The following is a 16,617-nucleotide window of genomic DNA, read 5'->3' on the forward strand; positions in this document are numbered from 1 at the left end:
CCCGGTAACGTGCGTCATCTGCGACGTGCTCGTGGAGTGGGGCGAGCGCGTCGCGCGGCACCTGGGCGTTCCATGGATCGCGTTCTGGACGTCCACCGTTTTGGAGATGGCGATGGCTTCCCACGTTCCACGGCTCATCGCGGAGAATGCAATAAAAGGTGAGTGAACGAACCAAAAGGAGAGGAAGCTCACTGTGTTTTGCATAGATCCCGAGAGCATCATCAAGATTCCAGGCCTGCCGGATTTCCAAGTCCGCGACTACGTCACTCTGTCCAACGTGATCAATCCGAACTTCCCCATGAAGTTCATGATCGAGTCTCTCGTTGATACCGTGCGGCGTACCGCCGGGGCCGACATGATCCTCGCTAATTCCTCCGGCCTGCTAGAGGACGACGCTATCAAAACGCTGGAGAGCTCCGGGATCAAAGTCACTCCAGTCGGTCCCTTACACCTGATCGATCAAGACAACGATCCCAAAGATCCAGACAAGGTAATCTCGTGGCTGGACGAGCAAGATCCAGCCTCGGTTCTCTACATTTGTTTTGGAACGGTGGCTCCAATGCCGGTGGGTCAGATGGAAGAGCTCGCAATGGCTCTTGATTCCACCGGAGTATCCTTTCTTTGGGTGGTGAGACACGACCACTTGAAGGACATACCGCCGGGATTCACCGCCAAGCACGGCATTTCCAACGGTACCAACGGTACAAATGGCGGTACCAACGGTACAAATGGCGGTACCAACGGGTGTACCGCGCGGCACCGCGGGCTGCTAACCGACTGGGTGACCCAGCCGCGCGTCCTTGGGCACCGTGCCGTGGGCGGCTTCCTCACGCACTGCGGCTGGAACTCTGTGATGGAGAGCATCACTGCGGGCGTCCCGATGATCACGCGGCCGCTCATGGGCGATCAAACGCTGACAGCCGCGATGCTCAGGCAGGCATCCATGCCCGCGATCGCGCTCCCGACATCAAAGGGCGGTGCCGTGACCAAGACGGAGATTGTGGCAGCGATCGAGGAGCTCATGGTGAGAGAGAGAGGCGCGGAGCTCCGGCGCCGTGCGGGTGATGCTGCGGCGCTCGTTCGCAGTGGGATGGAGAACGGCGGGTGCTCGCGGCGGTGCCTGGATTCTCTCGTCACTGAGCTCAACATTCTCGCCAAGAACCCTAAAATTCAGCATATTCGGTTTGCCTAGATTCGCCCTCTATTTCAGTCAATAAAATTTGTGAAATTTGTGACGAAACTCTAGGCAAAGAATGTCATAAGATGACGTCCTCTATTTCACAGCGCCTGGCTTAGAAAATTTTCAGTATAATGATATTTTGAAGTGTGAAATGTACAAATTCTGATCCACCATCTGATACGCAATAAAATCATTGATATGCTTACCTAGAGGAGTCGCTTTTCAAAATCCATCAATGCTTTCCATCTCGTTCTTGCCAATCTTCTAAACAACTTGAACCCTGTCACATTTACCACCACTCGAAGTTCTACAGAGGATTGGCAAGAATTAGAACTGATGGATTTTGAAATCAAGTAAACATATCAATGGAAGACGGATTTTATTGCGTATTAGAGATTTGAGTACATTTCACGCCACACAATATAGTGAGTTGGCAGTAGGTCACGAACGTATCCATTCTTCCATTTTCATAATATCGGTGCCCAGAAATGGCGCGCAGGCTTAACAAAGCAAGAGCAACCTTTAATAAGTCAATATGTTTCATTACTTGCGGAGAAGTGGAACCAATGCAAGTGGACGAGCACGCATGAGCGTGAACCCGACTCTCCCACGTCCACCTCTTTACCATCCGGTGTTGTCCAGTTGAACCTGTAGAGAAGATTGGCAAGAACGAGATGAACAGCAGCCAACCCCAAGTTCATCCCCGGGCAGGATCGCCGGCCAAAGCCAAACGTCATAAGTTCTACGGCCGCATTGAATTCGCTGCTCATGCTCTCTGGGATGAACTCCAGAGGGTTCTCCCAGATGTTTGGATCCCGGGCGATGGCGTAGAGGTTGATCAACACTTGGGTCTTGGCTGGGATCGTGTAGCCAGCTTCTTCAAGCTTTCATACACGTTGATAACAAATTCAGAGATCTAGCGAGGATCAAACCTTTTAGACTACTTACCTTACAGTCGGTAGTGGATTCGCGTGGAACCATGAGTGGCGCCGGAGGGTGCTTGCGCAGGGTCTCCTTGACAATCGCGCCGAGGTACTTGAGCTTGGGAATGTCGGCCTCGCTCACCATGGCGCTACTAGCAGGGATCACGTCGTCCAATTCCTTCTGAGCTTTTGCCAAGATTTGTGGATGAAGAAGTAGCTCTGCGAGAGCCCATTCTATCGCTGTGGCAGTCGTGTCCAGCCCTGCACTCACAGCATCCTAGCAAGGACGGCCAACGAGTTAGTCAACACTCAAGTCAACCCCCAGTCTTACCAGCATGAGGCACCGGATGGTAAGATCTGACATGTTGTCGAGCGAGAGCAAGACGTCCAGGAAGCTCTCGCCGCCATGTCCTTGCTTGGCTATAGAGGATCGGTGCTCTTCAATGTGTGCTTGAAGCAAGGCATGGAATTTGGTTGCTAAGGTTCTCAGCTTGGGCAGCGAGAGATCCATCCATTTAAGCCATGGGATGTAATCGCCGATGTGTAGCCTCCCTCCCAGCTCGTTCGCCTGGTGGGCCAAGCGGAGGAAATCGTTGGCACCGAAGGTCCGGCTCGTCCCAAACACGAGCGTTTGCATGATCTCCAAGGTGAGGACGCTGAGCTCCTGGGTCATGTTCACCGTTCTTCTCAGATTCTGGGAGAGCATCGCCAGGAACTTCTCCATCTCCGCTTGCCTCACTGCCGCAAAGCTCCCCACGCGGCGCGCGGTGAAGAGCTCGAGCGTGCAGATCTTGCGGAGCTCCCTCCATCTCGCGCCATAGCGCGCGAAGATGAGATCGTCTGGGAGGATCGCCTCGGCAAACGTGAGCGATGGCCGCGAGGAGAAGATCCTGTCGTGTGTCTTGAGGATCTCTTGGGCGATCTTGGCTGAGGAGATGACGAGCGTGGGGGTGTAGCCCAGGCGGAGGTAGAAGATCGGGCCGAGCTTCTTGGCGAGATCGAAGAGGATGAGATGCGGCCCGCGGGAATTGCTGGCCAGGAGTGGAATGTGGCCGAGGATTGGAAAGGCCCGGGGGCTTGGAGGCATGACATGGGAGCTGCGTGATTTAGATCGATCATAGTAGAAGATCACCAAGATGAAAGAAGCCAAGAAGGTGAAAAAAGCTGTGATGTGCTCCATGGAAGTTTGGAAATGTAGTGTGTCCTTATAAACACTTCAAATGGTGAATGACGCATGGAAACTTCGGAAGCCTTTGGCTGAGAAACAACCTTTCTAGAAAATAAAGATGTTATTTTTGTCTTATTTCAATATGAGCAATAACCTTTCTAAAAACCAAGATTACAACACATTATTCTATTCCAATTGGGGATATTTGTTAAATTAAGGTTTCTATTTATCATTGGTCACCAAAGCAAATTAAAATTTTATATACAAACATCAAAGAGATGTTAAACAAGGGTGTTATTTGAAAGTTATGAAGTTTTTAGGCATGTGAACCTTATTTTATAACAAAACTTGATAGGAATATTTATTCATTAAACAAAGTGATTATTTAGATATGCACCTTTTTCCTCACATTTTTTATCTCTTAGATCATCTAGGAAGAAGTTGTTAACTCACCAAACTAGATCTTGCTTCTAAGTATTGGCAAGTGCTGATGACCAAAAAGGATATTCCTAAAACTATTTTTCATACACTATTTAGTTTATATAAATTATTGATGATGCCATTCGGTTTAACTAACACTTTAGTAACTTTTTAATAGATGATGGATGCGGTTCTTTACAATATGCTAAAAGTGACTACTGACTTCATTGATATATGACAATTCATTTGAAGAGGACATAGGAGGAGTATGTTTATGATGTTAGGAAAGTGTTGAATCGGTTATAAGAAGTTGGTTTAAAATTAAAGTGGTCGAAATGCATGTTTAAAGACATAGTTTATCTTGAGTATTATATTTCTTGTGAGGGTTTACAAGTTGATCTTAACAAACTTGTGGCCATTCAAAATGTTCCTACTTCGAAATGTGTGAATAACATGTAGTGTTTCTTGAGCAAGGTGCAATATCTTAGTTGTTTTGTTAATCATCTTTTTAATCACATTGCACTATTGCAAGCATTACTAAAGTCATTAACATCATCTTTTATCTAGTTTGAGGACTATGAACAAGCATTTTAAGAGCTATTAACAACTCCTCTAATTCTGGCATATCCTAACTACATTTGACTTTTCATTTTGCATGTGAATGTTTTGGATATCGGTTTTGAGGGTGTCTTAATGCAAAAAAATACAAGTGTAATTGGTAAGTATCATCTTATTATGTACATTAATTGTACATTACAACTAGTAAAGGTGAACTACTTCACAACGAAAAAAGAATGTTTAATAATAGTTTAGAGTTTTGAAAGCTTTTATACATATTTGCACAGTTCTTGAACATTATTAGAAGGTGATCATGCTATAGTTACTTTGTTATTGAAGTAGAAGAACTTGGTTGGTCATACTAGTCGGTAGGTTTTGGAGCTTTAAATATACAATTTAAAGGTTGTTCATTGCCTAAAGAGTTCTATAGTTAATATTGATGCCCTTTCTCAAATTCCTGGTGAGCTTATTATTCTAGCACCTATGGATTTTCTAGATAAGGATTTTGTGTTATCAATAGTTGATGTACTTGATATTTAGTGTCCACAAGGTGCAAAATAAAATTTATCTTCACTTGACAATGTTTGTGAGGTTCAAAAGGTTGAGTTATGGATCCAAAAGCTTTGTGAGGGGTTTAAGAATCCTACATCATTTATTAATGACTTGCCGTTTTAACATTTACATTCTCAATATCACCTTAATGACAACTTTATTTATTGTTGGGATTCATCTTGATGATCATTTACAACTAGTTGTACTTATGATATTTATTTTATGCCTTTTCCATATTATAATGACTCTTTTATTCTATGTGGGTATATGGGATATCAGTGTATGATTGAAAAGGTACAAAAGTCTTTCTATTAATCGGAGATGCAATATGATGTTATTTGATATATGTGCAATTGTGTTTGGTGCCAAGTCCATAATACTTTCCTTCGTGTTACGGAAGGATGGTTGGAGTCAATTACAATTTTATTTCCATAGCATTTGATCTAATGGGGTCTTTTCCACAATTAATTACTGATAATGAATATGTCATTATTGCCTTTGACTACTTGATTCACTTGGTATTCTGTTTAAAGCAAATTCTCTCAAGTAATGGTTTTGCATTTATGACTAAAGCATTTCATGTTTTAATATCTTAATTAGGGATACACTACACTTTTACAAGTGTGTATTATCCACAGATAAATGGTTTAGTGGAATGGCTCATTTGGACTTTCAAAGGAATGATTGTGAAGTATATAAGCTTTCAACATTCGAATTAAGATGGTTATTTATTATCTATTCGGTATATATATGTCACAAGGGTGCAAAGTTCTATTAGTGCTTCACCATATAGAAGTTTATATGATGTAATAAAAGATACTATGATCTAATATTACTAACAAAGTTGAGTTTACCTTCGCAATTGTTATGAGCTGCCGATGCTAATACTAATATTTGATGAATATTTTTACACTTTTTTAAGCAGAGTCTACTAAACATTTGAGCTACGTACAAGTGGGACAACAATAGCACTACAACTCCCATCATCATCCACCTCCAGAGTACAAAGTGAATGATTTAGTATTAGTCCATTTTCCTAGTCTTATCATAAATGGTATATTTAAATGGCTCCTTGCTCAGTAAAAGGGACTATATTAGGTGTTGTGGCAAGTTGAACCATAAGTTTATGAAGTTCAACATGATGTTCAACCTTTCACATATAATAGCCAACACCTTATCTAAATCAAAGAATATAAATACCACAAATGTATGCTATGCTCCCCAAAGAAAATTACAAAATGATTAGGATACTATGAGACTAAGGTAACTATATTCCTCACCTATGTGGGGGAAGTTTGGGGTGTTAGTATCTCCACTACAAACTAGAAGAAGTTTAAGAAAATCAATCACCAATTCTTGAATATGGAATTTGGTTATTAAAAAATAAACTGGTGTTATGGTTGTAGAGATATAAATTACTTTAAGTAACTCATATTTTTACCAAGTGATTCCTCTTTATTGATGTTTGAAATCATAGACAAACTCTTTAAATATGCTATCTCCAACTCTACTGATACAAACAGCATAGGATGGTGCACAAATTTAGATGTTGGACATAACAAGACTAAATATAGATTTGGACGATTTGCTTTATATTGCATATATAGGTTTTCCAAAGGTAGCTCAATTAAACTTAAATTTTAAGAATACCTTGATATTTTCAATTCACAATACCTTATCAGTATAATACATTATTAGAGTGCCAAAAAACAATACCATGGGTAGATAGTATTTTGCAATATTGTGGCAAGTTATTGAGCAAGTTAACATTCCCTTCACACAAACATTCTTGCCATTCAAAGAGAGATTCTACTTCTTTTGTAGGCATAGTTTGAGATGGTATACCATTTCATTCTCATATGTAAGACATTCAACCATCTACGAACTAGTAACAATTCTCTAGATTTGACATTATACTTTCACAAATTTCTCTTATAATTGCATCACATTCATTTGGTTGAATTCTTTTTGGCTGCTATAGATTTACAAGAGTGATATTGATATAATTTATAATTTATAATTTTTTTAAAGCTTAAAATTTTTAATTTTAAAGTTTCTATATAAATTATAGTGATATATAATACTAAAAACTTTATATGATGATAGGACTCAATGTTCCACTTAAAGATGTGTATTATGTAGCTATTATGGTAACAATATCTCAATCATATTTATACAATATTATTTTTATGTATTAAAAAAATACTTCATAAAAAATATTAATATAAAAATAAAGTGTTAGAAATTTGTAATATTGAAAAAAATTAAAATAAAGTAAATATCTGAGCTAACTTAAAATCAATATGATTAATTTCATTGATGACTTTATTATAAAATGGAATAACTAAAGCCATTCAACTCCTTTATATTAGGTTTTAGAGGATCCTCTATATATTATGTCACTACTTCACTTTTATCTTACTTGAAAGTATTTTTTATACTCCTGCCATTTGTATAAATATGTGTAAATTTAATAATTACTATCCAAATAATTAAGTATTATTTCCTACACATACTTTAAATTATCATATTAATTTCAATATTTTGGAACTTTCACTTCAATAATTTTAACTCTAAATTCATCTCATATAAAATTTATCTTTTCAGTAACTATAACTAATATAATTGTTTTAGCTCCAAGTTTCATTTATTCAGATATTTATCCATAATATTTAATTGTCCAAGTTTACTATAATTAATCATATACAGGATCAAATTTAAATATGTAATCTCTATTTTTTTACTGGTTAACAAACCCAATCATGGATTTCCGACCAACACATAACACGTGGAAGTGTTGAAATGGAGTCTGAGATGGACCTAAGATAGAGTTTAAGATGGAGTCTAAGATGGAGTCTGAGATAACCATAATTATACCTATTCCTTTACTACTAATCCTCATTTAAATTTGCCAACACTTAAACAACTCATTTAACCATAAGATCCTATAGCTAGCATTTTCATCTCAGTAGAAGATTCAAAACTTCATTTGGCATTCCAAGTTTTAAATGTTATATTATGTTATAAGTTATATTTATTATGTTCTAATGTGTATAGGGTCAATTGTAAAAGGGATTTTTATATAAATATTATATTATGTTATATTAACTATGTATATTATAATTATAATTATGTTAAAAATTATTAAAAAATTTGAAATTACTAAAACTCCTGGCATATCTATGACTTTTGCTAGTCCTTCTAAGCAAAGAAACATATTTAATCTACATACTTTCCAAGCTTAATGGTTGAGATAGGTGTATGTAAGGTGGTTGCTTTTTTTAGGGAAAGTTTTTCTTATCTCAGAGGAATTGGATTTGATTACTTTGTACTTATCGATTGTCCATAGTGAGAAGTAAACAATTCCATTCAACTCTTAAGTGTTTGTGATATAGGAATCATAGATGTGGTGACCCTTGTGCTAAGACACAACTAACTCTTCATTTATATCCTTTGGGGATGATTAGAAAGAAAAAACTTGAAATAAGAGATGATGCTTCTGCTTCTAGTTTTCTAGGCATTTCCACTCTGTATAATCCTCATGTATGGTATAAGATGGTGATAATATGAATGTGGATAATAGACTTATCATGCGAGCACCTCTTGTGTGTGGCAGACTTTCTCAAGCGAACTAGACTACTATGAGATACAAATAGGTTCATCAAGAGAATGTCATTCACTTCTTGGTTATACTTAGTGTCTGTAAAGTTCATGAGGACTTGGAGAGATGATCAAAAGGTGACAATAGATATCCTTAAGTGTGTGAAGCATGAGCATATGAGTTCCATGCTTTGTAGGAGCTTCATTATGCTAATACCACCTAATTTGAGTTTGACTTAGTGTTTTGCGCTAAATCAATTCAAACTATCTCTTTAGTTTCCCACATCTATTTCACACTGTTAACACAACTATTAACTGTTGTTAATTAATAAGAGTTTTGATAGGGTTAAACTAAAACATAAGATGGAATTGAGAGATAAGAGACATGATGTTTGCCTATTTAGGTATTAAGCTTTTAAGCATAAAAGTGGCGAGAGGATGATGGATTGACAATGTATACAACCATGCAACACAAACCCTCAAGTAAGCAACAATCAAAAGTCAAAGTAGCATAGTGTTAGATAAAATGCAAAACATCATAGATGAGTGGACAAAAACTTGTCAAGTGAAATGCAATAAGGATGATGCTACTATCAATATTAAAATTGGTGATGGACCTCGAAAAATCAAGTACTTCAAAGGCATTTCTTTTATGTCATGAACTTTTTTGTTCCCTTAGAAACTGAAGAAAAAAAAAAGTGATGTTTGTTTCTTTGAAGATAAAAATGATAGTTCCAATGATGAATTTGTACGTAGAAGTGATTGACTAATGTTTTCTATGTTTGTGATGTGAATTGATGAAGATGTTGAGCATTGTAAAAATAATTATATGCAAGTAATTTCAGTCGATTTAAATCAGTTATGGCCATAGAAGACGTGTAGATATACACATGATAATGAGAACTAATGTTTCCTTGCTATACTCTTAACTATTATGGCCTTGGAAAAAACACATCTACATCCAGAGGTAGTCGACTACGAATTGATATGGCTGATTTCACAAATAATGAAACTATCACTATGTGGATGTATCCCGCTGTACCAGCAATTTGCAAAAGAAAAGTGGTTGAAGATAATTGGATTTGAAGTTGTCCTAGCAGTACTAAAGTATGATAGATGAACATGGAGATATGTGCTAAAAGTTTGTCACTCAACTGTCATTGAAGAAGTTAGTCTAGAACCTCTTATGTATCTTCTGTCACAAATTTTATCAAATTACACAAAGGACGTAATATGGTTGGGTCAATTGAAGCCGTTATGATTGATTTACTTGTCCTACAACAGTGTTGAGATAATTGTTGTGGATAATTGTGGTTTAGATGGTATTGAAATAATTTGTCTCATTCACTATGTATTTTGACCTTATTACCACTGCAGATTAGCATGTGAATGTCACAGGCATGACTATAAATTGAACCCAGAACAATTTGATATTTAACAAAAGTGTACCAACAATGACATCACCTTTTCCATCTTGATGCCCTTGAGATTGATAAGTTGCACTGCTCGATTGTCATGCATGTTTAGAGCATAACCCCATACCATGGTCATCCAGGAAACCAAGCTGCACATCTTCATGCTCTCAAATTTTTTGTGGTTGTCCAAGTTGACATAAACTTGTGTGAACACTGTCCAGCAGACAATGGTCTTGCATGGGATCTAGTGAAAGAACCTCATGGCCTCATCAAAATGCCCAATTTGCACTGCATTAGTGAAGGGAAGATGACGGAATGCCCAATTCTTCGAGGAATCCATTCTGAACGTAGCACAGTAGTAGATTTGTCCATGACACGAGATCCTTGGCATTCGATCAAAGGTCGATTTCACTGCCTCGACTTGCCAAGTGTTGTGATAATTAGAGTTCCATGTCACGGCCTCAGAGACACCAGGCAGCAAGATAGCCTGGCAGTTGCGGATCCAGAATACCGCCACATATCCAATGAGCATCGAGATCTGCGAGACAAGATCGTGAAACAACACCCAATTAAACGTGTTCTTGGCATACATGAGCGAGATCCAAGAGACCACATCATGATCCGGCATGGAATCAAAGATCTTCTTCAGATTGGAGCTCTATATGTCAGATTGCACAAATTCCACTGCACAGCGGCTCTTGGCAAATGTGATCACCAATGCATTGATCAAAGAAGAGTCACAAGGCGTAGGTATGGACCATCATGTTCCAGGTCGCAGCATTGCGCTGGGAGATGCAATCGAAGAGCTTAGTAGCACTGGAGGTGTGCCCGACAGCGAGCGGCTGGTTCATATTTTCAAAGAAGCAACAGTCAAATGATTGTAGTAAGAGCTGAGGTACAGCACTGTATATTCGTGTTTTATTTTTAAAGAGAAGTTAATAGCAGAAACTTCCAACTTTCGAGAAAGCATGGTAGAGAATGTCACTTTTTGAGATATACTTCTGGAGAATCCCTGTTTTTCAAGGCAAGAATCCACCATTCTCTCTTCATTTTAAGTCTAGCATGACTGAGTAATGACTGCTAAAATTTATGTGGAAAACTTTAGAACACAGAAGTTACAAGTTGGTCTTTCATTGAGAATGAGCATGTGCTCTAGTTTTTTGATAGGATGCTGTTGGTTGGACAACAAGGACTTATGATATTGTTCTATTGGTTCTTTGGATGAGCAATGCATCAAGGTTCAAGTGTGAAAGTTTTCAATCAGGTCTGAGCCAGTAGGTAGAGTCTCTTGAGGAAATTGTTAAGGAATGTTACAATCAGAAGTCAAAATTTCCTATAGATTTGGAAATGGAACCTCTGACCTCTTTGTCATCAGAGCTCCAGTTTTTCAAGCCTTCTGCCAATCCTCTTGATTGATGTCTCATCAATCCAACACGCAGCTTTGGCAGCCACAATTATGTCCAGAGAATTGTTGCTCCTGCCTGTGTCATGAGTCCCTTCAATTCCATGTCTCTGCAATTGAGGCACTTGCAAGCTTGCTCAGTCCTTGATTAAAAATCCATCAATATGACCAAAGCAATACTTGTCTTTCTATTCTGAGCAGAAATGCAAAAGTTAATCCTAAGGACTTAACTATTGCCAAAGCATTATTGAGTTGATGATGTTATATGGGATCACTACTAAGGAAATTTAGAATTGGACAAAGCAGTAAAGTGTAAAAATGTGAGCCATTTCCTTGTAATGGTTTACCTCTTGACAAACTAATTTGTCTTTAGACTCTTAAAGAGAAATTCACATAAGAGCTATAAGAAGTTAGTGTAAGCAAAGCAGGACGGGAAATAGTAATGGTAATAAAAGAAGGAACTTGGTGCATTGTTCTTTTTTTAAATAAATTTGCAACCATGAACAGTTTGAAATCCAAAAAACATCTTTGAAGACTTAATTTTGTGTAGGCCAGCATAGCTGGATTCATTGCTAGTATATTCTAAATATATCCATTCATTTACAGGTTGTTTGACATGTTGGAGCCCAAAAATGGGCCTAGTATCCAAACAAAGCTTGTAACAGATTAGAGAGAGGAAGAAATCAAGATCTTTGCCCTGGTAGATCTTTTGAGATAATTGCCTGAGAACTGAACGGAAGCCCATTGGACCAGGATCATGGCAGATTGGGAGCTTCCAATCTAACCTTCGCACAAAGCAAAATTAATAAACACACTCTGTTTATTCTAGTCAATATGTTTGACTACTTGCGGAGAACTGGAACCAATGCAAGTGGACGAGCCCGCATGAGCGTGAACCCGACCCCCTCGCCCACGTCCACCTCTTTACCATCCGGTGTTGTCCAGTTGAACCTGTAGAGAAGATTGGCAAGAACGAGATGAACAGCAGTCAACCCCAAGTTCATCCCCGGGCAGGATCGCCGGCCAAAGCCAAACGTCATGAGTTCCACGGCCGCATTGAATTCGCTGCTCATCCTCTCCGGGATGAACTCCAGAGGGTTCTCCCAGATTTTTGGATCCCGGGCGATGGCGTAGAGGTTGATCAACACTTGGGTCTTGGCTGGGATCATTGAGCCAGCTTCTTCAAGCTTTCATACACGTTGATAACAAATTCAGAGATCTAGCGAGGATCAAACCTTTTAGACTACTTACCTTACACTCGGCAGTGGATTCGCGTGGAACCATGAGTGGCGCCGGAGGGTGCTTGCGCAGGGTCTCCTTGACAATCGCGCCGAGGTACTTGAGCTTGGGAATGTCGGCCTCGCTCACCATGGTGCTACTAGCAGGGATCACGTCGTCCAATTCCTTCTGGGCTTTTGCAAAGATTTGTGGATGAAGAAGTAGCTCCGTGAGAGCCCATCCTATCGCTGTGGCAGTCGTGTCCAGCCCTGCACTCACAGCATCCTAGCAAGAGCGGCCAGCGAGTTAGTCAACACTCAAGTCAACCCCCAGTCTTACCAGCATGAGGCACCGGATGGTAAGATCTGACATGTTGTCGAGCGAGAGCAAGACGTCCAGGAAGCTCTCGCCGCCATGTCCTTGCTTGGCTATAGAGGATCGGTGCTCTTCAATGTGTGCTTGAAGCAAGGCATGGAATTTGGTTGCTAAGGTTCTCAGCTTGGGCAGCGAGAGATCCATCCATTTAAGCCATGGGACGTAATCGCCGATGTGTAGCCTCCCTCCCAGCTCGTTCGCCTGGTGGACCAAGCGGACGAAATCGTTGGCACCGAAGGTCCGGCTCGTCCCAAACACGAGCGTTTGCATGATCTCCAAGGTGAGGACGGTGACCTCCTGGGTTATGTTCACCGTTCTTCCCAGATTCTGGGAGAGCATCGCCAGGAACTTCTCCATCTCCACTTGCCTCACTGCCGCAAAGCTCCCCACGCGGCGCGCGGTGAAGAGCTCGAGCGTGCAGATCTTGCGGAGCTCCCTCCATCTCGCGCCATAGCGCGCGAAGATGAGATCGTCTGGGAGGATCGCCTCGGCAAACGTGAGCGATGGCCGCGAGGAGAAGGTCCTGTCGTGGGACTTGAGGATCTCTTGGGCGATCTTGGCTGAGGAGATGACGAGCGTGGGGGTGTAGCCCAGGCGGAGGTAGAAGATCGGGCCGAGCTTCTTGGCGAGATCGAAGAGGATGAGATGCGGCCCGCGGGAATTGCTGGCCAGGAGTGGAATGTGGCCGAGGATTGGAAAGGCCCGGGGGCTTGGAGGCATGACATGGGAGCTGCGTGATTTAGATCGATCATAGTAGAAGATCACCAAGAAGAAAGAAGCCAAGAAGGCGAAAAAAGCTGTGATGTGCTCCATGGAAGTTTGGAAATGTAGTGTCCTTATATACACTTCAAATGGAAACTTCGGAAGCCTTTCGGTGAGAAACAACCCTTCTAGAAAATAAAGATGTTATTTTTGTCTTCTTTCAATATGCTTTTTGTTAAGCAACAACCATTCTAATAAATTGCTTGGTTTGCTTAATGGTAGTTTTATTATTACTTATTAATTTAATTGATCAAATAAAGTTTATAATTATAAGCATGTTTGTAATTTATAAACACAAGATTAATCTTATTGGCTTTAGATTGTGAATTTGGACATGGGATGAGCACTATTGTGTTCAGGCCAATGTCTACATTTGCATATTAACCATTAGATGATAGAATAAAAAAGAATATACTAGAAAGGGTTTAAGAAAGTTTATAAATTATAAATATGTTTATAAATTATAAATACCAAATTAATCTAAATGAATACCAACCATTAGATGGTAGAATATCCTAGAATATCCAAGCATATTCTAGGTATATTCACTACCATCTTTGTCCCCTATAGGTTTGCTTAAGCAAACCAAAAAATAAAAATGTTATTTTTGTCTTATTTCAATATGAATTCTATGGGCAGTTTTGAATTTGAGTTTTAATTGTTATAAGTGGTGCCAAGTCAACCTTTTCAACTCATCTTTGGTATGGATTAGTTATAGTGTAATTATGCTAAGTGTGATTTTGAGGTTTTTCCCTTTTTATATTATATTTCCTTATGTTTCTTTCATTCTTTTTATTTTTATTCCTCTTTGTCCTTTTTTATTCTACTTTTGTTTTCATCATTTTTGTATTTTTATTACTTTTCCTATATTTTTGTTTTATTCTTTCATTCCCTTCTTCAAATCCCTTCAATGGTTTTTATATTACAATGGTTGACTGGCTTATAAAAAAGTATGCTGATTTATTTGAATTTGATCTGTTATTTAAAGTTAAGATTGTAACATGTTATCCTATTCCAATTGGGGATGCTCGTCTAATCAAGGTTTTTGTTCATTGTTGGTCACTAAAGGAAATCAAGATTTTACATACAAACATCAAAGAAATGTTGTTATTCGAAAGTTATGGAATCTTTAGGCATGTGAACCTTATTTTGTGACAAAACCTGATAGGAATATTCATTTCTACTTTAATTATCATCTGTTAAACAAAGTGATTATTTTAGATCTTCCTCACCCTTTTGATCTTCTAGATCATCTAGAAAGAAGTTGTTAACTCACTAAGCTAAATTTTATTTCTAAGTATTGGCAAGTGCCGATGAGCAAGGAGGATATTTCCAAAACTGTTCTTATTACACCATTTGATTTGTACAAATTATTAGTGATGCCATTCGGTTTGACCAATATTTTAGCAACTTTTCAGTAGATGATGAATGTGGTTCTTTATAATATGCCAAAAATGACTACTGACTTCATCGATGATGTCTTAATTCACTTGGAAGGGACATAGGAGTATATCTATGATATTCGGAAGATATCAAATTGGTTATAAGAAGTTGGTTTAAAATTAAAACAGTTGAAATGCATGTTTAGGTCCAAAGACATAGCTTATCTTGAGTACCATATTTTTTGTGAGGGTTTGCAAGTTAATTCTAACAAACTTGTGGCCATTCAAAAGTTCCCTACTCCGAAATGTGTGAATAACATGCAATGCTTCTTTGGCAAAATGCAATATCTCAATCATTTTATTAATCAACTCTATTGGTTAGCTAGGGGAATTACACCACATGTTGATTGACATCTAGTAGGTTTAATTTACTCCCGCTAGGCTTGACCTGAGGGGTAGAGTGTCAAGAGAGCAATGCTTTTAGGAGAGTTATAACTCTTAACTTCCATTCACGAGGGTGTGAACTTGTAAAGAATGATTTGAAAGACAATCCATAAGGGTTCAACATCTTTCTAATCACATTGCACTATTGCAAGTGTTACTGAAGTTGTCAACATCATCTTTTATTTGGGTGAATGACTAAATTCAATAGGCTATAATATGTTCTTTTGGCTACAACTTCATATTGAACTACTCTAGTGGTTCATATTTGCTGATGGTGGAGGTAATAACCAAGGTACTTGTAAGTGGTAACTTGTAGAACCTCTTGTCCTTGATAGTGGAGTGGGGTGTGTCTTGCTTTCAAGTTGAAAATCACAATTTGTGTTTTGGTGGGGACGATGAGGTGGCAATAACAATAGTTGCAAAGCACTTTGACAATGTCCCCGAGAGTTGGGTTGTTCTGTAATAAGTTTTGTAGAGCATCGCATTTGTCTTGTGAAATTCAAAGATCGATAATAAAACATATTGTCATTGTCATGCTTAGCCAATGTGAAAACAGATACTGCTATGCTCCATCCTTCCACCCTCTGGGTCTATTGCATTCATTCCTTTGTAAGTCGAGTGGTACTTGGAGCAGCAAGGGTGGTTAGTCCATTCTCCTAGTCTTATAGTATATAGTATGTCTAAAGGGCTCCTTGCTTAATGAAAAAGACCATATGAAGTGTTGCAGCAGATTGAACCACAAGTTTATAAAATTTAGCATGATGTTCAACAAGTTAATCCTCCAAAAATTGTGCATATGCAATGGCCAAAACACTTTGTACAAAAGGGTTTATGAATAACTAATACCACCTACAAATCCACCAATGCTTCCTCCTAATATTCATTCAAATCTCGACCCATCAACTAAAGAAATTTAATTGCCTTTTATTCTTCAGAGAAGAAGGGATCATGTAAGGTCCAAATGTGTGGTTATTTTATCATATACTACTATAGATTTTGATAACTATTAAATTGGTTTCAATCTGAACTACTCATTCTTGTATATAAGCTAGGGGTTTTGGGCTAATGAATATGCATATTTCTATCTCCCATTTCTATATTCCATGCACTCATAGTATGAAAATTTATAAATCATTGGTTTTCCAGCTTATTTTGTGTGTTAAAATTGAACTTGATAGTTGACAAGCTACTTTATAAAGGTGTTCTTTTTTAATAATA

General features: G+C 38.8%; 3 protein-coding genes across 3 annotated transcripts; 1 reads left to right on the top strand and 2 right to left on the bottom strand.

Moving 5' to 3' along the window:
• Positions 1-8: 8 nt before the first annotated feature.
• Positions 9-1,309, top strand: LOC112350261 (anthocyanidin 3-O-glucosyltransferase 7-like). Its single transcript, XM_024686150.1, has 2 exons — positions 9-158; positions 207-1,309. The coding sequence occupies exons 1-2, from the start codon at positions 107-109 to the stop codon at positions 1,190-1,192; spliced, it is 1,038 nt and encodes a 345-aa protein (XP_024541918.1). The 5' UTR covers positions 9-106; the 3' UTR covers positions 1,193-1,309.
• Positions 1,310-1,710: 401 nt separating this feature from the next.
• LOC9657946 (cytochrome P450 71A1) lies at positions 1,711-10,444 on the bottom strand. The gene is made up of 4 exons (XM_024686051.1): positions 10,074-10,444; positions 2,435-3,200; positions 2,129-2,380; positions 1,711-2,064 (listed from the first exon to the last, which is right to left on the bottom strand). The coding sequence occupies exons 1-4, from the start codon at positions 10,442-10,444 to the stop codon at positions 1,711-1,713; spliced, it is 1,743 nt and encodes a 580-aa protein (XP_024541819.1).
• A 1,446-nt stretch (positions 10,445-11,890) lies between these two features.
• LOC9646971 (cytochrome P450 71A1) lies at positions 11,891-13,624 on the bottom strand. The gene is made up of 3 exons (XM_024686052.1): positions 12,776-13,624; positions 12,470-12,721; positions 11,891-12,405 (listed from the first exon to the last, which is right to left on the bottom strand). Exons 1-3 carry the CDS (start codon positions 13,622-13,624, stop codon positions 12,061-12,063), a joined length of 1,446 nt encoding a protein of 481 aa, XP_024541820.1. The 3' UTR covers positions 11,891-12,060.
• Positions 13,625-16,617: the final 2,993 nt, after the last annotated feature.

Source organism: Selaginella moellendorffii, unplaced genomic scaffold, assembly GCF_000143415.4.
Source record: "Selaginella moellendorffii unplaced genomic scaffold, v1.0 SELMOscaffold_47, whole genome shotgun sequence".
Lineage (NCBI taxonomy): Eukaryota > Viridiplantae > Streptophyta > Lycopodiopsida > Selaginellales > Selaginellaceae > Selaginella > Selaginella moellendorffii.